Source organism: Puma concolor, chromosome D2, assembly GCF_028749965.1.
Source record: "Puma concolor isolate L17-30 chromosome D2, mPumCon1.1.hap2, whole genome shotgun sequence".
Taxonomy (NCBI): Eukaryota; Metazoa; Chordata; class Mammalia; order Carnivora; family Felidae; genus Puma; species Puma concolor.
In genome coordinates, this window is record NC_141677.1 from 33,873,682 (window position 1) to 33,897,525 (window position 23,844).

The following is a 23,844-nucleotide window of genomic DNA, read 5'->3' on the forward strand; positions in this document are numbered from 1 at the left end:
CCCACTGCCAGAGGAAAATTCGGGAAAAAGAGTAATTCCAAAAGGCCCAGTATAAACCGTGGGAATAAATAAAACCTCCCTCCCTTCCCCTGGCAGCAACTGCTGTTTTGAGAAAAATCCTCACATCAAGGTGAGTATAAGAAAACCCTTCTGGTTCAGGCACAGCCTTTGTCCAAAGTGCAACAGAAGGCCGGGTGGCATCATGTCCATGGAGGGTGGAGACAGAGGTGCCCACAGGCCCGGACTTTCTTCAGGATTCGGCTGCTGCCCCAGGGTCTCGGGCACCACCTGGCTGACTCTCGGAGGAAGAACCTTCTGGAGTCCTTGGTGCATAACTTGGGAAAAGCCAGTGGCAACAACGGAGCCGTGGCCTGTGGCATCTATAAGGCAAAACCCACTTTGGGACTAAGAGGGGGGCAGGTGGCTAGGCAAAACCCGGTCCCCCCCCCTCTCTAACCCTGTTTTCTGTGGTGGAGGGACAGAGAGCTCCTGGGCTCCAGGACTAAGAGCCCACCTGAGCTGGCCAAAGCTTGAGGAGGGCGGCCTCCCACCGGCAGGCTGCCAGGGGCCTCACCATGACTCAGTACTGACATGGTACCTGGCCCTAGGGGCACTTTCTCCCCTGGAAGCCTGCTCCCCTCCAGCTTCACCATAAAGCTGGCAACCTCCAAGTTCTCTACAGACTTACACTATCATGATTACTGCTGCCACCAAAAGCAGGCTCGGTTTGAGGGGAACATTAAAAGCTACGACCCGACTTTCCTTCCACTGTCAGCCGTGGCATAATGTCCAGCCGCTGAAGGAACAGGCTGCCTTCCCCAAACATGCCTCATTTTCTAAAACAGGGAAGAAATCAGCTAAACAACTTAATCAAATTCCTGCATAGTTTAAAAAGTAGACTATATATATATATATATATATATCTTTATATATGCTATTTACATATAAATAGATATATATAGATATAGATATATATATACACACACACACATATGCACACTCTGTAAATTACATTCTATGGAGAGTTCTTGTTCCTCCTCCTCCTATCCTTGGCCAACACCTCTGACTGGCTTCCACGGAGAGGTGACTGGTGGTGGCTCCTGGGAGGGGGAGGAAGGCAGTTGGGCGCCCCCTCCCCCAGCCCTTTCCACAGACATTTGCTGCAAGTTTTACATTCTACTTTCGTTGCCATGGTTTCCGTATCCTAGGAGCAGCCGAAGTGGAGCCTCGGCCAGCCCTGGGAGGGAGGGAAGCAGCCCCGTGGCAGGTTTTCCTGTCCTAAGGCCTTTCAGCATTTACTGGGTGAGAGAGAGGGCAGTTGTGTGCGGTGTTCGGCCTCCAATTCCACTTTAATTTTTTTTCTTTTTATGTCTTTCCTTAAATATACAGTCCATCACCTTGGCTCAGTGCATGTCACCAAAAATTCTCCAGGGATTTCATGGTCTGGGGAGGAGAGTGGTAACAGTTAGCCTGGCAGTCCCGCGGCCTGGAGCCTCTAGCTCAGCCCGCACAAACAAGCCGACCTCCTGGCTGCTGTCCTGCCCACCTCAGCCCCAACCTGTCTCCCTCCTGCACTCTGTCACTCTCGCGGAGGCGTGGCAGATGGCCTCCAAGCACAGCTGGACCCCTGCCGAAGGGGACACAGGCAGAGGATGGATGGGCAGGTAACCAACCCAGAAGAGGACCTTTACTGGCTCTGCCTACCCTCTTCCGGGCTGGGTCCAGCGTGTCCCCTCTGGCAAATGCTGGAAGCGGAGCTCACTGCCCACATGCAGGGGTAAAGGGGGAGTGGAGTCTGCTACCAGCAACTTGCATTTCCCACCCCACCCCCCCCGCTTTCTGTGCTAAAGGCTCTGCGTTCTACCGTAAACTCATGACCTTCTGTTCTCTTCCTCAGACCACAGGTGAGGTGCCCGGGCAGGCCGGATGCCTGCGGCTTCCAGGCTGCCGGGTGCACTGGTACGTGAGAGAGTGCCTCTGATTCCACCAGAGGGCCAGTGGTCAGGGCGACGGGCCTCTCCCGCTCCCAGCCTGTAGGCTCCCTCCCTGGCCTACTGTGGGGCTGCCCATCCATCTTGTTCCATTTCCTCCTGCCTGGAAGGGCAGAGGAAGAGGATGGGATCTTGGCCCACTGGCTCTCACGTGTTTCTTCTTGCCGTCAGGTGGAGACTGTGTGTGGAGGGGGCTATCTTGGGACCAGTAATACTTGGTGGCCTAAATACCAGAGCATAGACAATAGTCTCCTGGCCCTAGGGAAAGGGCCATGGTGACTTGGTGGCTCGCTCAGACCAGACCAGGGAGGCAGGGGTGGCCCTTAGCCGTGGCCTTGAGGTCCCCCTTCCGCCTGATTCTCCGGCACCCCACGCTCCCAGAGCCAGGGAATTGGGAGGGGGCAGTAGACAGTAGCACTGGAGCCTGAACCAGACCTTGGTTTCTGAGCACACCCTAGAGCTGTCCCAGCTCTGCAGGCTGGAGGTCAGGCTGGGGAAAAGGAGTCTGTGCCATAATCAACAGGCTATTTTCCTCTCTCCCTCCCACCCTCCTCTGCCTTATGACCAGGGCCAAAGCTGCCAGGAGTTGCAGGGCAGAGGAGGCCCTGGCTCATACTTGGACCTCGGTGGCGTGGCTGGCCCAGGACTATCCATGCAGGGAGGCCTGCACCTCTGACAGTCGGTTACAGCTTGGGGTGCCCATCTTCTGTGCTTTGTGGTACATATCTGTGTCACCGAAGTAGCGGGCCCGGTACAGCAAGCCTTCCTCTGCAAAGCAATGGGGCAGAGTTTAGGGCACACCTGGTATCCCCCAAGGGTCACTGGAGCACTTGCCTAGCCTGTGGGGGTGGGAGGAAGACTGTTACAGGCCCCAGAGCTGGCGCAGAGCTGGCCTCCCTTTAGGAAAGGCCCCGGAGAGCAGACTATGGTCCCAGCTTGGGAGAGAACAGAGGCCCCTTTCTACAGACTTAGGTGAGATCAGCCGAGGAAAGAACCTGTCGTTCTGGTTAGACCTCCCTAGGGTCCCACAGATACAGCTGGATGGCCAGTCGCTAGGTGGCCAGGACACGTGCTCCAATCCATCTCAACACACTTACCTCTGGCAGCCACACTCAGGCTGACGGAAGTGACTTACGGGAACCTGGAGGAAATCTCCAGGTGGCCCCTGGCTCCCGGCCCCAAGGAAACAGGGTGGGGTCCCATTTTTGGCTGGGAGGTGGCTGGTGCGAGGCAGTGCCAGGCGCTGGGTCCACAAATCTCTGGTGAGCAGGGCTTTCTCCTTCCCCGCGCTCAAGCTCTGTCCCCGCAACACACACGCACTCACTCTGCTGCTTCTCCTTCCAGCAGTTGTTTCGGAGGTTGGCGATATAGTCGTCTTCCACATTCCGTTCAACTGTTTTGAGGCTGGAGCCTGTGTACTCCTTGGAGAAGGTGTCTGCCACGTAGTAGACGACGTTCAGGTGGTCAGTGACTCGCCTGTGGACGTGGCCCACCGACCTGGCCGGAAATACATCAGGCACAAAGTGGGCCCAGGTCCCCAGGCCCACGGCAGCTCTAAGGATGACAGGGTCCCCCAACAGGAGGTACCGCACAGGCCACAGGGCTGGCTTCCCTCCAAAACTGGAGAGGAACTCGCACAGCACCCAAAATGAGGGTCTGAAGGAAAGGCAGGGTGTCCCTCCTAAGTGGTCCAGACTACGGCCAGCCCTTCCTCAGGCTCTCTGCTTACCACACTGCTGACCTGGGGCCTGTGGGAGGAGCCCCTTTTGAGAGGCCCCGGTCAGTGCAGCAGGGGAGCCTGGGCTCTGCCTCTGATTAGGGGTGTGAGTCGGGGTCCCAGTGCCTCCATTTCCACATTCCTCCCCTAAGCTCATTGTTGCCCAGGGCCTGCCTGCCTACCCAGGAACTCCCAATCTGGGGTTAAGAGGCTTAGGAACAACAAGACACAAGGACTCCAAGGACCTCTGTCCTTCCAGCTTTTGGTCCTATCTTCCAGCTCCACCCGCAGGCTCTGTAGGCAGAGTCTTGACACGCAGCAGACAGGAGACAGTTCGGGTGTGGGGGGGCGAACAGCCCCTACCTGCCCTCTGCTGCCTCTCCAGCTGCAGAGCGAAGGGCTGGCGACAAGGCCACGGAGAGCCTATGTTGCCTGGTGTGGGTCCAGCCACCCGACTGTGCCCCCTGGTGGCCAAGAGGAAGGCTGCCAGGCTCCGAAACAGGGCCAGGCCACTTTGGGGGAACAGAGGGTTCCCACCAATAGAAGCTGAGCACCCACTATGTAACTACGTATCAGATGTGGTGCCAGATGCTGGAAATAAATGGGGGGAGCTGATGCCTTAAAAGGCCAAATAGGGGCGCCTGGGTGGCGCAGTCGGTTAAGCGTCCGACTTCAGCCAGGTCACGATCTCACGGTCCGTGAGTTCGAGCCCCGCGTCAGGCTCTGGGCTGATGGCTCGGAGCCTGGAGCCTGTTTCCGATTCTGTGTCTCCCTCTCTCTCTGCCCTTCCCCCATTCATGCTCTGTCTCTCTCTGTCCCAAAAAATAAATAAACGTTGAAAAAAAAAAATTTAAAAAAAAAAAAAAAAAAAAAAAAAAAAAAAAAAAAGGCCAAATAACTTGCCCAAGTTCACTACTGGCAGCTGAGACCATAAATTCATTGAACAAATACTGTTGAACGTTTCTATCGAGCCTGGCATAAAACAAACAAAAAAACAAACAAAAAAACAAAAAAACAAACCTTCTGCTTATTTATTTTAAAGTAATCTCTATACCTCACATGGGGTTCAAACTCAAGACTCTGAGATCAAGAGTCTCATGCCCCACCGACTGAGCCAGCCAGGTGCCCCAAACCTGGCATTTTAAGCGTCTGTGACTCATTTCATTTCCACAAGCACATAGATGTTATTCGCATTGCACAGATGAGGACACCAAAGCTCAGAGAAGTCATGTAACTTGTCTAGGGTCACACAGCTGCTTAGTTAATAAAGTAGCTGGGATTCAAATCCACCTTTGTTCTGATTCTAGAACCCCTGTTGTTTCCACGGCCCCAAGGCCCACCACCCACAACTTAAGAGCACAGGTTCTTATCTCAAGGTCAGCAGATAAGATGGGGGGAAGTGTCATGAAGCCTGTGAAATCATATGCAAAGTTGTGTATATATGTAGTGTTTGAGGGAAGAGATCTGCAGTTCTCATTGCATTTTCTTAGGGGACTGGGATACTAAAAAGATCAAGAACCTAATCTCAACAGGGCAAGTGTATTTCCTTGATTCTAAGCCAGATTTCCGCATTGTGATCAACGACCCCGCAGGATAGGAAGGAAGGCGCCCGATGCGGGTTGAGGATCCGAAGCCCCTGTCTGCCTACCACCCCATCCCTAGCGGTGGGTACTCACGGCCTTGGGCTCAGGCTGTATGGGGGACTGGAGACCATGAGCTGGCTGAGCGCCGACACCAGGATCAGGATGAGGATGGGCATCAGCTGAACAAACACCCCCAGCCCGCCCTGGAGGAAAGAACCGATGGTCACTCAGCTGGACCTGGTGGGAGTGTGGCATAGGCCGCAATCACCACCAGCTTCCCTGGCACAAAGGAGCCTGGGCGGCAGGAGGGAGACGCTGCTAACTGCGCGCGACACTCCTCTCTGCTTCCCTCCCACGGGCCCCCCAAACACAGAAGCTCCTCCACCTGCCGGTTTCCCCAGAGGAATACAAAGTAGCAACTGGTGTTAAATACAGGAAAAGGGTGCCTGGATGTATTTACTTATCTGAAACACCAAAAAAATGAGCTAAAGAGGCTTCCTCCATGAGAACGGTAGGCAGGGCTGGAGGGAAATTTTCACTATATACATATATTTTTTTGGATTTTGCACCATATAACTATATTACCGATTTAAAAACTGCCAGTTAAAAAATTGTAAATGTGAACAAATTTGTTCATATTTGTAAATATGAACAAATTTAAAAAACTCTTCCGTATGTTAAATACAAACACACACACTAAGTTTAAAAAATAAATAGATAAAAACCTAAGAGCGATAGGGAACCCCTCTGTCTGCCATAATTTTAAAGGCTGTGGAATTGTCTGCAGTATTTTAATTTTAGTCCGCTAGCTGTTCTTTAACCCGTGGCATTCAAAATGGTTTTGAAGCATTGTCTTGCTATAGCTTTTGTATACATTTTTTAAGAGTGCCGAAAAGAAGAAGATTCAACAACCTTTGTCATCGTTTACAATTCTCTCATGAAGTTTCACTGCCCATTGCTTGGAAAATGTCACTTTGGCCTTATGAACAAATGGACTGCACAAAGGCCAATCACACTCAAACCTGTCTGTAGGTGGAGAAGTTTCTGCATTACATTTCCTGACAGAAGCCATCAAATCCCCACTCTTTTTGGGCAGCACTGTGGAGTGTGGCTCCCTCTAGTGTCGCTCAGTAGAATGGCAAGGGGGAACCAAGATGGCTCCTTAGCTGAGAACCGTGGGGGCACTGCCCCTCAGAGGACAGACAGCTGGGGATGTCACTCCCCCTTCAGGCCTCACACCCTGGGTGGGGCTTGGCACCCTCCCCCTGCTCTCCCGGTGCCTTCCTCACTCACGTCACCCTGGTTCTCCCTGCGGTCCTGCCTTTGCTGGTAGGTATAGCGCATGCGGCCGTTGCTGTAGACGTGGACGTTACCTGGAGGTCAGAGGGACTGAGTCAGGGGGTGGGGCTGCAGGAAAAGGGAGAGGCTGTCTTCCAGTCTCCCACCATCACCCCCGGGGAGACCTGGCTGCAGGGGGTGGGGTGGGGTGGGGTACTTACTAGACGGAAAGCCACCGCCAAAGAACATGTTGAAGAGGTCTTCGGGGGAGATATCGGCCTCAAAGCCACGGTGGAAGTCCCCGTGCCCGTGGCCATGCCGCGCTGCCTGGTTCTTGTCATCACCGAACTGGTCATACTGTTTCCTTTTCTCTGGGTTACTAAGTACCGCATATGCTGTGCCGATAGCTAGAAAGGAGCCAGAAGTCAGGCTTGGAGACGGTGGGCATGGAGGTGGAGGTGCCCCTGGCAGCCAATAGCTCCTTTCTTTCAGGTACTCAAGTGGTGCCTTAGGAAGGAGTCCTTGGGGCCAGAGGGGAGTTTGGCTGTTGGGCCCGTGTCGGGAGGGGGGCAGGCAGGAATATCTCTTAAGTGGATCTGGGTGGTCTGGGCCTGGCGGAAGATGAACCCTCAGGCTCCCGTGCTCCACCTCGTGACAGTGGTTGAGCTTTTTCTCTGCCTCAGGCCCTTTATGGGCATTATCTTATTTACTCCTACAGCAACTGTCAGGAAGGGCCAGGTCCCCAGGTTCTAGTCAAAACTTCACCGTTGGTAGTGTGGCCTGGTGAGCCCTCTCCTCCCTGGGGTCCAGGTCCCAGCTGCTGTTCCTCGGTGTGGCCCCAAGGCCTCCCCAGGAAAAGCTCCCCAGGTGGGAAACCTGTGCCTCAAAGGACCCTGCTCCGGGCCCTCCCGAGTCTCTTGCTCCTTCTCAAGCGGCTCACTCTCTCAAGGGAGTGGGTCAAAGCGGCTGCATCTGCTTCAAAACCTGCCACCCCTGCAGGAAGGAGAATCCCCCACCTCCTGCCATGGTGACAAGGTCCCAGGGTCAGATCTGGCGTCTTGGTGCCTGCGGGGCTGCAGGCAGGAGTCAGGGCTGGAGCAACGTTCACCACAGCTGCCCTGCCTCCCTGCTTCTCTTCACCGTCTCCCTCGGGGGCAGGCTGACAGGCAGCAGTGGGGTGACGCCTGCACAGTACCCCACACCCACACCCACACGCAGCAGGACCAACCCCAAGCACCTGGAATGCAGCACCTGGGGTGGAGCCTAGGAAACAATACACCAGGTCTTAGGGTGTGCTCTGCCATGGGCTCCCTACTTGGCTGCGGTCACTGCCTTGTAGGCACACACTGTGAGTGTGTGTTATGTGTGAGTGTGTGTGCACTGCAGGGCTGGCTGTGGCTGCTGGTGATGGGGAGGCCACCAGGCCCCAAGCCCACTGACCTGAGGCTTCCTTGCCCCTCAGCACAGGGAAACCGGTAGCAATATCCCAAGATGGGGACGTGCATACAGGTGAGTCAGGAGGCCTGCTTCTGACCCTCAACTGCTCTGGGACCTTGGAAAAGCCACTGGTCGGTCCTCTCTTGCCTCAGCTCCCCTCCTGTAAGCCCTGGGGAACGAAGAGGAAGGGGAGGCTATCTGAGCTCTGAGGCTCTATGCTAGAGGTGGCTACTAGGACTTTCTTCCCAGGAAGCAGGTCCTGAGCCCAGGGCACGTGGGTCCAAGGCCAATGACTCCTTCCCAAGGACAGGAGATGAAAAACACCAAGCACCGGGAAACCAAGGCTAGCTTACCTTTGAAAGCTTCAGTGGCGCCGGGTGCGTGGTTCTTGTCTGGGTGGAACTTGAGGGCCAGCTTGCGGTAGGCCTTCTTCAGGTCCTCATCGGAGGCCCCTCTGCTCACCCCCAGGATCTCATAGTAATCCTTACACTGCTTGACCCTGGGGGAGTGGGTAGAGAGGGCCCAGGGCCGTGAGGTGAGGTGGGGGAGAGCAGTATGGGCGCACAGTAGGGCTCGGCCGTCAGTTCCTCTAGGTCCCTCGGGGGCAAGGGGGCCTCAGTAAGCTCCACCTGGAACGGCGAGCTAGGTAGGGCCCAGTGGAAACACCTGGAATACACTTAGGATTTAAGAGGGGGGCAGCTGTAGTCTTTCAGGCCCGGAACCATTTCCCTTCGCTAACAGCACGTTCACCGGAGGCCACCTCAGAAGGACTGTCAGTGTGTGTGTGGGGCCTGCCCAAGCCCTGGAGGGATAACCGTCTCCTGTCTTCATTCTGAGCCACACAGGCCCTGGTCTGAAAGGGTCTTTGTTAGGGGTGGGGGAGAAGCTGGAAGGGGAGCCCACGCCCCATCTCTGTCTGATCAACAGAGCTATGTAAAGAGGCCAGGCTCGCCTGGCCAGCAGCAGAGTCAGCATTTCCAGCCTCTGCTGTGGGCTGACTTGGCGGGAGGGGACAGCAGAGCCCTGATTCCCACGCTGTATCCCAGGGCCGGTGGGCCCGCCCAGCTGGACCTCCTCCATCCTCAGGACCCTCCCAGGGCCCATCCAGACCACGGGCAGATGTGAGGCGGGGGCCACGCTGCAGGAAGCCTTCTCTAGATCTGAAAACTTGCCAATGGCGCTGGGCTCCGGCCCCTCTACCTTTTCACTGCTGCTACTTGCTCTGCAGTGTAGCCTTTGGTGCCCTCTCCTCCTCCAGCTTCTCCGTTGGCCGCAGGGGCTTCGGCCCCACCTGCTTTCCTGTGGGTGGTGTCTGTGGGTTGGGGATGGTCACTGGTAGACTGTGGTTTCTGGTTGAGGGACTCGATCAGGGCTGTGCAAGGCAAACAAACCATTCAGGACTCTTGTTGCAGCAAAGCCACATGCCGTGGCTGAGGGCCTGCCTGGTCCTGGGAGAGGCCAGGGCCGCCCACATCCCACCTGCTTCTTCTCCCAGCAAAGCCAGTAGCTCGCTCCCCAGCTTGGGCCTGGGCGGGGTGCAGGGGGTGGGGGAGGGCTAGTGGGACAGTCGCCTGCTCTCGTGAGTTGTCAGGGTATGGGTTGTTTTAGATCTTTTTTTTTTGTTTTTGTTTTTAAGATTTTATTTTAATTAATCTCTATACCCAACGTGGGGCTTAAACTTACAACCCCACAAGAGTCGCATGCTCTACCGACTGCTCCAGCCAGGCACCCCTGGGTATGGGTTATTTTAAAACTCCCCATAGGGGCGCCTAGGTGGCGCAGTCGGTTAAGTGTCCGACTTCAGCCGGGTCACGATCTCGCGGTCCGTGAGTTCGAGCCCCGTGTCAGGCTCTGGGCTGATGGCTCGGAGCCTGGAGCCTGTTTCCGATTCTGTGTCTCCCTCTTTCTCTGCCCCTCCCCCGTTCATGCTCTGTCTCTCTCTGTCCCAAAAATAAATAAAAAAACGTTGAAAAAAAATTAAAAAAAAAAAACAAAACTCCCCATAAAAACAAACCATTAGCCTTTCAGGTTTAAAAAAATCCCAAAGTGGTATGTTTCACAGACCCTGCTGAGTGCAGAGAGAGGCAAGTGCTCCGCCTATGTCAGTGGGGACCACACTTGGCAGGACCATCTGTTTCTGCTGGGACTGGGGGGGAAAGGCCTTCTGGAGACCTTCACTTAGCTGTGAAGGGGGATGGGGGCAATGAATGTGCTCCAGGGCCAGGGACGGCACGAGACTCCGGATGAAGACCTCTCCTCTGCTACTTGCTATTCCTTACACTTTTCAAGTGGCTGGCCATGTCAAACGTCATACTGCAATGTTCAGAGTCTATGTAGGGCATTAGCTATCATCCTCAGATAGGGTCCCAGTGACTCCAACCCAAGTCTGTGGTTCCTGCTGACTCAGTGACAAAGAGCCCAAATCTCTGGCAAAAGTTCCCTGCACCCATTGATTCCAGGCACGAAATCAGTTCTGGAAACCCCAGTCATGCCTGGGGTACAGTGCCCTGGGAAGCCAGGCACCTGGACCTCTGCAGGGACCCAGGACACTGTGCTGAGGAAGGACAGCAGTGCCCTCGGCTGGTCCCCAGCTTCTTTCAAACACGCCAGGAGCCTGCTGGGCTCAAGGCACTGTGCTGGGTGTTAGACACCCTCTAACGCAATGCACCTGGGTCTCACACGAGGGGCCTGGAGCAGGGCTCGCTGGGAGCAGAACACTGGGACTCAAGTGGACCACTGTGCCCTGAGCTACTGCTGTCTTAGGTGCAGCAAACTCACAGGATCTCACTGGGTCGGGAGCTGACAGTCAAGCTTGCCTCGCAGGAGGGATGTGAAGGACTCCTGTAGCAAACCCCAAGGGTACGCCCTGAGAAGAGTAACCATAATGAGTGCTCACTATGTGTTAGGCAGGCCCAGGCTCTGCCTCTACTAGTTCATTTAATCTTGACAATGGCCTCAGAAGTAGGTCTTATTACCACCATCCCCACGATAAAGGAGCTGTCTCAGGTCGTGATCTCATGGTTTGTGGGTTCTAGACCCCCATCAGGCTCTGTGCTGACAGTTCAGAGCCCAGAGCCTGCTTCGGATTCTGTGTTTCCTCTCTCTTTGCCCCTCCCCTACTCACACGCGTGCTATCTCTCTGTCCAAAATAAATAATCATTAAAAAAGAAAAGTTAGGGGCGCCTGGGTGGCGCAGTCGGTTAAGCATCCGACTTCAGCCAGGTCACAATCTCGCGGTCCGTGAGTTCGAGCCCCGCGTCGGGCTCTGGGCTGATGGCTCAGAGCCTGGAGCCTGTTTCTGATTCTGTGTCTCCCTCTCTCTCTGCCCCTCCCCCGTTCATGCTCTGTCTCTCTCTGTCCCAAAAATAAATAAACATTGAAAAAAAAAATTAAAAAAAAAAAAAAAAAGGAAAGTTAAAGAAGGAGCTGTGTGTTTGATCCATTGGCCCGTGGCTACACAAGCTGGGCAGTCAGCACTTAAAACGCCTGGATGTCTGGCTCCCAGAACCATGTTCTTAACTATGCTATCCTGGACCGCATGAGGCTGGCATGGGAAGCCCTCTCCAGCACAGTCCTTCCAAATAAAGAGAAGTTAAATTCAGAAAGAACTGTGTTCAAATCTCAGCTCAGTCATTCCTAGCAGTATTGCCCTGGCCGATCTATAAAATCTGTTTGAACCTGTTTCCTAAGGGATATGAGGATAATGGGTGTAACAAGGATAAAATACCATTTGTAAGCACCTGGCACAGAAACTGACAGAGTAAAAATTCAAAACTGAGTAGCTGCTGATTTATGTCACAGGCTGATGCCTGGCCAGGGAGGCGACCCAAGCTGGGGGCGGGGGGTGGGCAGGGAGCTCCAGGGCTTAGGAAGGCTAAGTCTCAGCACTCAGCAGGCTTTGGACCCAACCATAACCATGAGATTTCAGGCTGTCGCAGATGCCAGGGCCATACCAAGCGAATGGCAAAGGAAGAAAAAGCAAAAGACGAAGAGATGCTGATGAAGATGGGGAAGAAGGCGAGCTAGTTTGCTGGATATGGAGAGCGTTTAAAGAACTTGTTTCAGGGGCTCCTGGGGGGCTCAGTCGGTTAAGCATCCAACTCTTGATCTCGGCTCAGGTCATGATCTCACGGTTTACGAGTTCGAGCCCCACATCAGGCTCTGCATTGACAGTGTGGAGCCTGCTTGGGATTCTTGGTCTCCCTCTCTTTCTGCATGCCTTTCTCTCTCAAAAATAAATAAATAAACTTAAAAAAAAAAAGAATTTGTTTATATGTTTCTCTGGAAGCCCCAGTGGTCCAGGCCGTGCTGATATACCCTAAGGAGAATATGACCAACCATTCAATTGCTATAGATACACAAAAGCATTAACCAGGAGATGGACTCACTCTAGTATTTCTCAGGGAAGATTCTGGAAACTTTTCAGGGCAGTTACATGGAGTCAGCCACTCTAATTTCTTTACACTGCAGAAGAGAGCCCAAAGGGGAATGGATGTGCTCTGGGTCACACAGAAGGTTTCTGCTTGAGTTGGCAATTCAAGATTGTTGGTTGCTGACAAGTAGGTCTCTCTCATGGCCTGGACACCCCATCTACCAGACCTGTGGGATGTGACTGCCTCATTCTGACTCACTGTTACATCCCTCATGGCACAGGGGCTGACAGGCAAATGTCACAAAAGAGTACGACACAGCAGCTTAACGCAGCTCCGGAGTCAGACAGACAAAGCTGGGTTCCAGTCCTGACTCTGCCCCTCGCTGTCAAGCTGGCAGACACCTAAAAAGCCTGGAACTTAGAGGAAGAAACCAGAGCTGCGGTGGGAGAAGTGGCAGCTGAGGCAGAGGTGAGAGCATCTCTATGGCCAAAGCCAGCAGCAGTGGTCACTCCTCCAACCCAGACTGGAGGGGCAAAGCTGTGGCTCTGACACCTGCTACCAGGGTCATCTTGGACAAGCTGATTTAGCTTCTTCATGTAAAACTGTCTCTCCCTCACGAGAGCTGCAAGAGTAAATGAGCAAATGCATATAAGAGACTTAGCACAACACTCAGTAAATATTGTTATCTGTTACTGTTCATTTCATTCCCGGGCCCTCTCTCTGTTCCTGTAGTGCTCAAAGTGGTTCAGGAAAGGGAGGCCAGCAGAGGGCAATGGCCGGGGAGTGGAGCTGGACAGTCCGGTTCCTTTGCTACTTACCATGTCATCCAATCGTCAGTGAAGGCCTGATCCCTGCCCTCATAGGGTTGCTTTGAGGCATAAATAAGATTCAGTGAAATTCGGTGAATGGAAGAGTTGAGTGCACAGCAGGGCTCATGAAGGCCGACTGACCCGAACAGACAACCCCACCCCGGACCTCGCCAGTACCAGACCGTCTCTCACTCTGACACCGTTAAAGCAACCAATCCTTCCCTGCCCCACATGCTGGCCTTAGTGGCTTGGCCTTCCTGATTTCGCCTGGACCCACAGTCAGTCATTTCCTAGACCCTTAGGCAGCCTAAGCTGCGAGACCATCCAAGCCAACCCTCTCTTTGTGTGCTGGGGAAACTGAGGATGTTCTCACTGGCTCCCCGAAAAACATGGTACTTTCCACCAGCGTTGCTAAGCCTCAGGCAAAGGCGATGCCAAGTGGGCTCCCAGAAAGAGACTGGTCCCACTAGCCCTGCCCTAGGACCTCGAGGCTTAGGGCCCAGCTACTATTCCACAGTACAAGTGTCCAGCCCTTGGGCCCACCTCCTGCAGCACGAGTTTGAAATCCCTTCGTGGCCTTTTCACTGTGAGGCCCCTCCACCCTTTAAGGTTGCTCTGGACCTCCTTTCACCCTACCCTTCCCTCTGTCTGTTCTTTCACTTCTCTAAGACCAACCTTCCACCCATGCTCTCGATCCTTCCCCTCTCATTTCTCGACTCGCCCTTTCCCCACAAGGCCTGACAGTGTTGCTCACCACCTCCCTGCTACACCACTCCAGGGCCACCTGGCGGCTGCCCGCTCCTGGGAGTGCCTCCTCCCCTTGTTCTCCATCTCACTCTGTTGCTTCCCTGGTCTCTGCCCACTGGCTGAGGCCAGATGTGGCCCATGGCTGTGCTTACAGCAACATCCGTTACGCGTTCCACACTTTCACACAGTGACCCTAGCCAGGCAGGACTCCAGTGAGCTCCATCAAAATGACAATACCAGACTTTGAGCTGGAACCTGGGGCTCTCTCCTGAGCTCCCAGCTGACAGCTCCTCTGGAACATCCACCGGCATCCTGCCCCCTGCCCAGCTCTTCCCACTCACCATCCTCAACCTTACTTTCTCCCTGGCCACACACGCTTGGATTCTGTGTCCCCAGTTCTCCTCAGCACACCTCTCTCACACAAGGCTCGGTACCTCCTCTCTGATGACCCTATCCTCATCCGGGATGCCTTACCTCAGGTGCTCAGAGCTCCTGAAATACACAGCGCGATGAATGCTTTCCCAATTGATTTCTGCCTTGGGTCTCTCTTCCCTTTCATTAACCCTTCTCGTCGTTCTCTTCTCAGAACGGTACCCTTATCTTAGTCCTGCTATCAGAATCTTCAGTGGTCTTTTCACCAACTACAGAATAAAGTGAATACCCTGGTCTGGCAGGAAAGGATTTCCACAACCTGACCCCATCCTCCTTGCCAGCCTTAATCCTCTCTATTCAAATTACCACCTCCACAGCCTCCAAGTCTTGCTACACCCAGTCCTCCCCCAGCCTCCAGCCTCCATGTCTTTTCCCCAGTAGGTTCTTCTCCAAATCTCCTCCCTTCCTCCGAAGTGCAGTTTAAATGCTGCCTCTGTCCTGCTCCCTGACACCTTCCCTCACTGTCATCTACCATTATTTTTAAGTCCCAGTAAGGACTCACTCACTCACCCTACTGCTTGTAATTTCGCATTCAGGGATCCAACCCCAGCACTTCCCTCCACGTCACGGGACTGAACTCATGGAGGGCGAGGACTGGATCTTTCCTGTCCATCCTTAAGTCCTTGGCATCTAACACTGTGCTTAATTTTTCTTTAACCGCAGTATTATTTTTTCTGTAACTTTGTCTCCTTTACTACACTGTAGGCTCCTTGAGGTGAAGGATGATGTCTTACCAGTCCTGCCATACCACGTAGCACCAAGCAGAAGACTTTGCAAATAAAACAAAAAATGTCTGTTGCAGAGTGTCTCGGTGGCTTAGTTGGTTAAGTGTCTGACTCTTTTTTTTTTTTTTTTTAATGTTTATTTTTGAGAGAGAGAGAGAGCAATGGAGGGAGCAGAAAGAGAGGGAGACGGAGGAACCGAAGCAGGCTCTGCACTGACAGCACTGAGCCCGACGCAGGGCTTGAACCCATGAACCGTGAGATCATGACCTGAGCCGAAATAAAAGTTGGACACTTGGGGCGCTGACAGCCTGTGGAGCCCGCTTGGGATTCTTCCCCTCCCCTCGCCCCTCCCCCACTCGCATGTACTTGCTCTCAAAAATAAAATAAACTTAAAAAAAAAAAAAAAAGTCTGTTGCATTGAACAAGCGCCTGGAATGAACTCAAACCTCAAACAGCATGTGTAGGCAGCTATCTAATATTTTTTTAACCAAGATTTCTCCATTCCAGGCCTAAGCTAACCCCAGGTCCTTGTCAGCTGAATACAGGGCTGTGGACGGTGCAAGGTGAAGTTTACAGAGAGGTATGAGGCATAGTCTCTCCAGAATAATGCGAATATGACAACTGTGCAGCAGGTGATGATTCTGCCTGAGCAAATTCCATTTCTTGAGCGCCAGGAAGGATATCTGTCCAAGCCCCTGAACTGGCCCAGGAAGCTGCTGACAGGAAGATCTCCACAGGCCATATTGTTACCATCCTTTCTTGGCTGCCTGGTTCTGAGGCTCCAGAAGCATCCAGCGTCGGACAGGATTCTGAGAGCTCATGCGCCCCCACCACCACGCGCCTCTCTTACACAGTGTGATTTATTTCAGTAGGAAGCTTCTTGAGCCAGGTGACCTCAGGAGTCCTGGCAAATACAGACTAAAACTCTCTCCAAGAGAAGGCAAACAGGCCAAAGATCAACCTGTAGTCAGGAGGGAGGAAAATTCAAGCATTCCAGGTGGCCTCTTCTGCCAGTGTTCCCCTTTCTCAATTCCAAATGCAGGCAAGGAAGGCTACGAGGCTGACTGCTGCTCTTTCATTTCACTCCTCTATTAAACATTTATACAGTCACAGGACTTTCCAATTTCTAGCTGTGTAATCGTGGGCAAGTCCCTTGCCTCTGAGAGATTTCCTTATCTATAGAACAAAGATAATGATCTTTGCTCCGCCTCCCTGATAGGGCAGGCTCAAGTGAGAAAATGCATTGGAAAGAGCTTTCTTTCTTTTTAAGGATTTTATTTTTTTTAATAAAAAATTTTTTTTTGTTTATTTATTTTTGGAAGAGACAGAGAGACAGAGCGCAAGCAGAGGAGGGGCAGAGAGACAGGGTGACAAAGAATCTGAAGGAGGCTCCAGGCTCTGAGCTGTCAGCACAGAGCCCTAAGCAGGCTTGAACCCACGAACTGTAAGATCATGACCTCAGCCAAAATTGGAGGCTTAACCTGCTTAACCGACTGAGCCACCCAGGTGCCTCTGAACATTTTATTTTTTTAAAGTAATCTCCACACCCAACGGGGGCTTGAACTTACAACCCCCAGATCAAGAGTCGCATGCTCTACCAACTGGGTCAGACAGGCGCCCCTCAAAAGAGCTTTCTAAACAGAGAAGCCCTATGGTATTATTGTTAATCATATTGTCTGCACCAACCTTCTGATTTTCCAGATAAGGAAACCCAAGCTCAGAAAGATCACATGGTAGCAGTCAGGATAAGAACTCAGGTCTTCTGATTCTGAGCACCTGTTATGTGCCTGACGGTTTACTGCGTGGTAACTGCTGGCACGAAACCGTATCTTTAATGGACTACCTCCTTCTCTCCTCCAGCTTGTATTTTTTTTACCGTTTTATTTATTTTCGAGACAGAGAGAGACAGAGCATGAACAGGGGAGGAGCAGAGAGAGAGGGAGACACAGAATCTGAAACAGGCTCCGGGCTCTGAGCTGTCAGCACAGAGCCCGACGTGGGGCTCGAACTCACTGACCGTGAGATCATGACCTGAGCCGAAGTCGGACGCTTAACCAACCAAGCCACCCAGGCGCCCCTCCTCCAGCTTGTATTAAGAAAAACTTCTTTGAAGTCTTAGGTTAAAAAAAAAAAAAAAAAAAAAAAAAAAAAAAGAGGGTTCCTGGGTAGAGTGAGATGCTGAGTAGTTGGGACAACTTCACTAATCCCTCCCCCGTTTGGAAGCCTCAGCCGGGGGACACTTAGCAGTCTTGTGCTGTCCAGCCGTCCATTCGGCGGCCACAGATGGACTCTTGGGGGCCAGGGTGGGCGGGGTGGCAAGACCAGTGTCTCCGACAAGCCCCGAATCTCACAGGCGGGTGAAGAGGCTCCAGGAGTGAGGGGGCCCGCTCTCAGGGCGGACAGTCCGAGGCGGTGGTGTGGACTGGGAGAAAAAGGCAGGCTCTGGTTTCGGGACAGTGTTCCCAGGCCCTCGCCCGGAGACGCCTTTCCAGGCCTTCCGAAAGTCGGAAGTCTTCTTTCCCTCTCTTCGAACCCATTCTCTCCGTCAAAGGAGTTATGTTTATTTTCCTAAACTATAATATTTCCCAGGCCGGCAACCGGCCCTGGGCCACCGAATGGCCCCTTGGGAAAAGTAGTTCGATTTCGCTTCCAGGTAAGTTCCTTTCCCCCCGCCCCCAGCGCCTTTCATCCTCGGGAACTCCAAATCTCAGAGGGTTCCACAAGCCCCCGGAAAGCTGAAGTCGCGGCCGCCGCAGCCATCAGGTGTTCAGCGTCCCGGAGAGGGATGGGAGCGAAAAACTACACCTCCCAGCGGCCACCGCGCGTCTCAGTGCGCAGGCGTAGCCGCGCCTCGCCACCCCTCCCCCTCCTCCAACTGCTCCCCTCGGTCCGTTCCCGTATTCCCCCCATCAGTTCTAATGTCCCCTCTGTCTCTCCGGCAGCTCACACTCACCGCGAACTCGCGGCGTCGGGTACAGCCGCTGCGCCTTCTCCAGGAAGCGGAGTGCCCTGTCGGGCTGGTTGCTCTGGATGGCCTTGAGGGCGATGCTAATACAGCGCTCGGCTTCATCCTTGTTGGATTCCATGGCGGAACCAGAGCGCGGAACCAGGGAGGGGGAGGCCGGGCGAGCGGAGGGCTGCGCCAGCCGCCGGCACGTCGCGGGGCAGGCGGGCGCAGGCTGATGACACAAACCCTCCGCCCCTCCCTTTCCGAGATTTGAGCGAGGTTTGAGCGAGGGCGGAAGTGCTACCGTATGTCTTCTAAGAAGGGGACGGCTAGGAGAGGTCAAGAGGCTGCATGCCCACATTCCTGGATCCCGGAGGGTCATACTTGGGGGTCTTGAAGTCGAATATGCTTCCATTTCTTGGTAGTAATTCTGTGAGTTTGGGACGAAGGTCATTTATTCGTTCAGCAGACATTTGCCAGGCAGGGTGTACAGTGCAGAACAAAACAAAGTCCCTGCCCTCATAGAACTTACATTCTAGTGTGTGTAGGGGAGAAGGAGAGAGACAGAAATATTCAGAGAGTGCCAAATGCAATGAAGAAAATAAAAGGGAATAGAGAGTGGGAGGTGCTATTTTAAATAGGCTGATATGAAATCTCTCAGAAGCTGGCATTTCAACAGAAACCTCAATTCAGGAGAAGGAGCAGGTATTCCAGATATGACCGTCTGGAGGGAAGGAAGGATGGTCCAGGCAGAAGGAAGAGCATGCAAAGGCTCTGAAATGGGAATTTCCTTGGTGAGTTATTACAGAATCAGCAAGGAGCTTGTAGGATTACACTATAGACGGGAGGTTCTATCAGGCTTTCTAGTGAAAGCAGTCCTGTCAAGGTTACCCACATTGCCAACTCCATTGGACATTTCTCAGTCCTTCTATTACTTGGACTTTTAAGCAGAATTTGGTAAGAAGCTACTACTGTAATTCAGGTGAGAATTAATGGTAACTCGGACAAGGGTAATGGTGGAGGCTGTGAGAAGTAGTCAAATTCTAGATGTATTGTGAAGACAAATCAAAACGATTTTGCTGGTGGATTGGATGTGTGATGTGGGATTGAGGAAGAGGAGTTGAGAATGATTTCAGGGTTTTGGCCAGGGTCAGTGGTGGAACAGAGCTTGTCTTTACTGAAACTGGAGAAACTGGGGGAAGACTGAGAGAAGCATTTTGATAGAGGGGATATTAGATGTGTGATTTGGGGTGTGTTAAGTTCATGATGCCTTTTAACGTTTTTATTTATTGATTGATTTTTGAGAGAGACAGAGACAGAGTGCGAGCGGGGGAGGGTCAGAGAGAGAGGGAGACACAGAATCGGAAGCAGTCTCCAGGCTCTGAGCTGTCAGCACAGAGCCCGATGCGGGGCTCGAACCCACAGACCGCGAGATCATGACCTGAGCCGAAGTCGGACGCTTAACCGACTGAGCCACCCAGGCGCCCCTGTGATAGGAATTATTTAATTGGGCAGGAAATGTTGGTGAGTCAGGAGAGGAGACACAGGAGTAGACAGTGGGGGTGGGATCTGGGGCACAAGCGAGGGGATGGCCTTAGATAGCTGTATGGACAACTCACTGATGTTTCAGGAGGGAAGACAGTGTGGCCAGGTACACTGCAGGCCAGCTGGTAAATTTGGAAGTGGGAACATAAGGAAGTTCTTTTCAAATAGGTTGTATTTTCTCAGTGTAATACGAAGCAAGGCATCCTTGGCCACACACGCTCACTCCTTGGAAATTTCTTCACATCCAGCTTTCCTTTCCCTTCTGTGGTTCCCTTCCCAATGCAAACGCTTGTGACCGCCAGCTGGCCTGTTAGAGAATATCCTGATGGTGAAGAAATCAGCGCCTCCTTAATAAGAGGGCCCTACACTTAGAGAGAAAAGGTCTCCACAGATTGACATGTCCTTAACATATGTTAATGGATAAATACCAGGACACTTTTCAAATAGCTTTTGTGGGGTTTATTGACCTAGGACTGCAACGTCCATTTTCCCCTCTTCTGCTAAGTATCATGAAGTCTCCTCGTCCATTTCCTGAGTATCACGAGCCCCTCTTCTCTGGCTGACCACCAGTATTTCACTTTGTGAAGAGGGCACTTGTGTAAAAGAAGGCTTGTAATTTCATTGTGTTAAGGAATTGGGCTGTGATTGCCCAACTGCTGGCTAATGAGCCCTCTTCTCCTTTCCTGCAAAATGTATCAATGACAAAATCTTATTTAAATTTTGAGCGTGTAGCTAGTAATTTGGCTTGGTTGGCAGTAAGCCTCTGGAAAGACAGGCTGAGTGTGTGTGTGTGTGTGTGTGTGTGTGTGTGTGTGTGTGTGTGTGTGTAGTAGGACGTCTTTAGGCCTTATTTTCCTCATTTTTCTCCTTCCCTCCTCTCTGCAGCTGAGCTGGGTCTCTGAATTGTTTCAGTTCAGAAAGGCTTTGGGGCACCTGGGTGGCTCAGGCGGTTAAGCATCTGACTCTTGGTTTCAGCTCAGGTCACGATCTCACGATTTGTGGGACTGAGCCTGGTGTCAGGCTCTGTGCTGACAGCACTGAGCCTGCTTGGGATTCTCTCTCTCCCAATCTCTCTGCCCCTCCCCACACTCAAAATAAATAAACTTTAAAAAAAAAAAAAAAAAAGGCTTTGTTGCTTCAGAAGGGATTATAAACTGTGCCCGAGTGCTAGTCTAACCAACCTCCATGTTATCACTCCCTACCCTTCTTATAGATCTCAAACTGTGTGTATTGTCTTTTGTCTTGAGGCAATTTGTCTATGGGTCCTTCTCTGGTCCAAAGGCCAGGAAGGGAGTCACACTCCTGCTCAGTTCAAGTTAAACGTTATGGTCCTTGGTCTATTGATTTTGTTTAAAAATGGAACTGGTATGCCAGCTTGAAATTACAGTTTCTCGGGGCGCCTGGGTGGCGCAGTCGGTTAAGCGTCCGACTTCAGCCAGGTCACGATCTCGCGGTCTGTGAGTTCGAGCCCCGCGTCGGGCTCTGGGCTGATGGCTCAGAGCCTGGAGCCTGTTTCCGATTCTGTGTCTCCCTCTCTCTCTGCCCCTCCCCCGTTCATGCTCTGTCTCTCTCTGTCCCAAAAATAAATAAACGTTGAAAAAAAAAAAAATTTAAAAAAAGAAATAGTTTTAAAAAAAAAAAAAAAAAGAAATTACAGTTTCTCCTTGATACTTCTTGAAATCAAGACGTCATGATTTTGATCTAAGGGAAAAAGTGGAAATGTCTATCCTGTCTAGCTGGGATCCTGGTATTTGTGGGAGGATGAGGCTCAGAGAGGGAAGGAAAAAAAAAATCCTTAATTGCCTCCACAGATAACCAGGAGAAGTCACTGGAGAAATGGATCTCCAAATGAATCTTAGCATCTCCTCATTTTGCTTCTATAGCTGAAACCATCCTTGTATTAGTTGACCACCGGCCTCCATATTTCTCTCCTCTGGGGACACCGAGAATTCAGTGTGACCTTAACGTGCTTTCATCTCCTGCCATCCCCTCCCCATCTCTATCTACACACATTTCACCCCAGCCCTATCTGTCTGCCTGTCCTCCTTCATTATCTTTTTCGTCTGTCCAAGCTAACTTGTTCTTGAGGGCTCAGCTTAAGCTCCATCTCTGTGAAGAGGTAGAATTAATTTAACAGGCAGATGTCTATACTGAAAGCCAGGCACTGTGTGGTTCTAGGCATTCAGAATGCACCACGACTAAAGGAGAGCACCCGACCTCCGGGCGCTCACAGTCTAGTAAAGAAGCTCGATATTAAAAAAATAGAGGACACTGTGGCAAGTACAACAGTGGGATTGTGTATAAGCTCCAGAGGAGACTCAGAAGACGGAGTTGCTAATTGTGTGTGTAAGATCGGAGATGACATCTGAGACAAGATCTGAGGCTGAGAAAGGGGCTCCTCCGTGAGCCTGGCTCCTCCTTGGACACTCACCTTCACTGCCCCACACAGCTGGCACACCTGTCTCCAGCTACACCAAGACGGAGATCTTGACCTCAACATTCCCCATGGCCTGAGCACAGGGCCTGGTCCTTAACATGGGCTCCATATATATTTGCTAAATGAGTAGAGTAAATGAATCCTAGAGACAGGTTTTTCTCTCCACATGTTATTCAGAGTTCCCCTATACTAGCCATGGGGATAAATTCCTCCCTAAGGCTTCAGGACGAATTGCCAAATCAGTGGAGTATCCCATACTCCCTGTCCTTTCCTCTTTTGCTTCCTGATTCCCCAGTGTCCCTTGCTGTCTCCAAATGTGACCTCCCAAGCCCTTCTTTTCAGAGAGCCAGATTCTAAAATCTCTCCCTGAGAAACTACTCTTCTTGATTAAACCATGGTATACAAGGGAATACTATGCAGCTGTGGGAATGACTGGGAGGCTTTAAAACATATGCCTTTTTGTTGGAGGGGGGCACTTGGGTGGCTCAGTCCAGCATCTCTTTTTTTTTTTTTTATTAACATTTTTTTTTTATATTTATTTTTTTGAGAAACAGAGTGAGACAAAGTGTGAGTGGGGGAGGGGCAGAGAGAGGCAGAATCCGAAGCAGGCTCCGGGCTGGGTAAGTGGTCAGCACAGAGCCTGATGCGGGGCTTGAACACACGAACCGTGAGATCATGACCTGAGCTGAAGTCGGACGCTTTCTCAGCCTCAGATCTTGTCTCAGATATCATCTCCGATCTTACACACACAATTTTTGGTTCCAAAACCAAGCCTAACATAAAAAGGCATACATTTTTTTTTAAGTTTATTTGTTCACTGGGGGGAGGGGGGAGGGGCAGAGAGAGAGAGAGAGGGAGAGAGAATCCCAAACAGGCTCCCTGCTGTCAGCGTGGAGCCTGATGTGGGGCCCAAACCCAGGAACCAAAAGATCATGCATGACCTGAGCTGAAATCAAGAATCAGATGCTGGGGGCGCCTGGGTGGCTCAGTTGGTTGAGCGTCCGACTTGACACCTAGTGAGGCCGGAGGCTGGAGGCTGGAAGGAGGACACAGTGCACTTGAAACCCTTTCTACCAAACTTGTCCCCGCATAGATAACCCACCAAGTATGGGTTCTTTGATTCAAAGTCCTTTCACTTTGATGGTCTCTACTCCCAGTTTCCCTTGGGGAAGAGATGGAGCTGGGGTTAGTATTTCACAGCGGGGAAACCGATTCAGACTTTATGCATTTGTGGTTAGCTGGCCTTGAAGTTGGGAGAACCCAGATTTTTAGGAGATTCCTAAACCGTATCTCCACCCTAGACCCCTTTCCTGGATCCAGACTCTTGTATCTGACAACCCATTAGATATTTCTACCGGGATGTCTCTCAGGCACCTCAGCATGTCAGAAAAGCCACATCTTCCTCCAGCCACACCTGGTTCCCTGCTTCCCAGTCCCACTGAAGAGCACCATACACTCCATTATCTAAACAGAAATCTGGTGTCACCCTTAATTATTCCCCCTCCCTCACCAGCCTCCAACTTACATGCCCCCACCCGAGCCCTCGGGCCTGACCTGACATCTCCCAATTCTGTTAGGGACTCCAACTCTGCAGCCATTCCCCCTAATCTAGGCATCCAGCATCTGCTAACTGGGTTATTATAGCAGTCTCCAACCTGGATCCCACTCCAATTCATCTGTGGCATTGCAGGCAAAGTCCTCATTCCAAAATGCAAAGCTCATTACATCATCTTCCGGCTTAAAATCCTTCAGTGGCTCCCAATTATAATAAGATAAAGTCCAAACTCCTTACTGGGGCTTACAAGGTCCTACAGGATCTCATT

General features: G+C 52.0%; 1 protein-coding gene across 3 annotated transcripts; it reads right to left on the reverse strand.

Moving 5' to 3' along the window:
* Positions 1-1,330: 1,330 nt before the first annotated feature.
* DNAJB12 (DnaJ heat shock protein family (Hsp40) member B12) lies at positions 1,331-18,272 on the reverse strand. 3 transcript variants are annotated; one of them, XM_086679939.1, is made up of 9 exons: positions 18,046-18,272; positions 9,207-9,378; positions 8,360-8,505; positions 6,791-6,976; positions 6,585-6,664; positions 5,385-5,494; positions 3,316-3,488; positions 2,662-2,759; positions 1,331-1,443 (listed from the first exon to the last, which is right to left on the reverse strand). In XM_086679939.1, the coding sequence occupies exons 1-9, from the start codon at positions 18,176-18,178 to the stop codon at positions 1,414-1,416; spliced, it is 1,128 nt and encodes a 375-aa protein (XP_086536065.1). In that variant the 5' UTR covers positions 18,179-18,272; the 3' UTR covers positions 1,331-1,413. The 3 variants fall into 3 exon arrangements, with proteins under 3 accessions (XP_086536065.1, XP_086536067.1, XP_086536066.1); XM_086679941.1 differs by having other exon boundaries at positions 2,614-2,759; XM_086679940.1 differs by having other exon boundaries at positions 2,608-2,759.
* Between the last annotated feature and the right edge of the window lie 5,572 nt (positions 18,273-23,844).

Excerpts from the sequence above, each read along its gene's own strand:
- DNAJB12 (XM_086679939.1), bottom strand. The coding sequence starts at position 18,178 with ATGGAATCCAACAAGGATGAAGCCGAGCGCTGTATTAGCATCGCCCTC. Across the intron at positions 8,506-9,206 it reads CAAGTAGCAGCAGTGAAAAG|GGTCAAGCAGTGTAAGGATT; the intron begins GTAGAGGGGCCG and ends CCACTCCCCCAG. Across the intron at positions 1,444-2,661 it reads GCTGTAACCGACTGTCAGAG|ACCATGAAATCCCTGGAGAA; the intron begins GTGCAGGCCTCC and ends TCTCCTCCCCAG.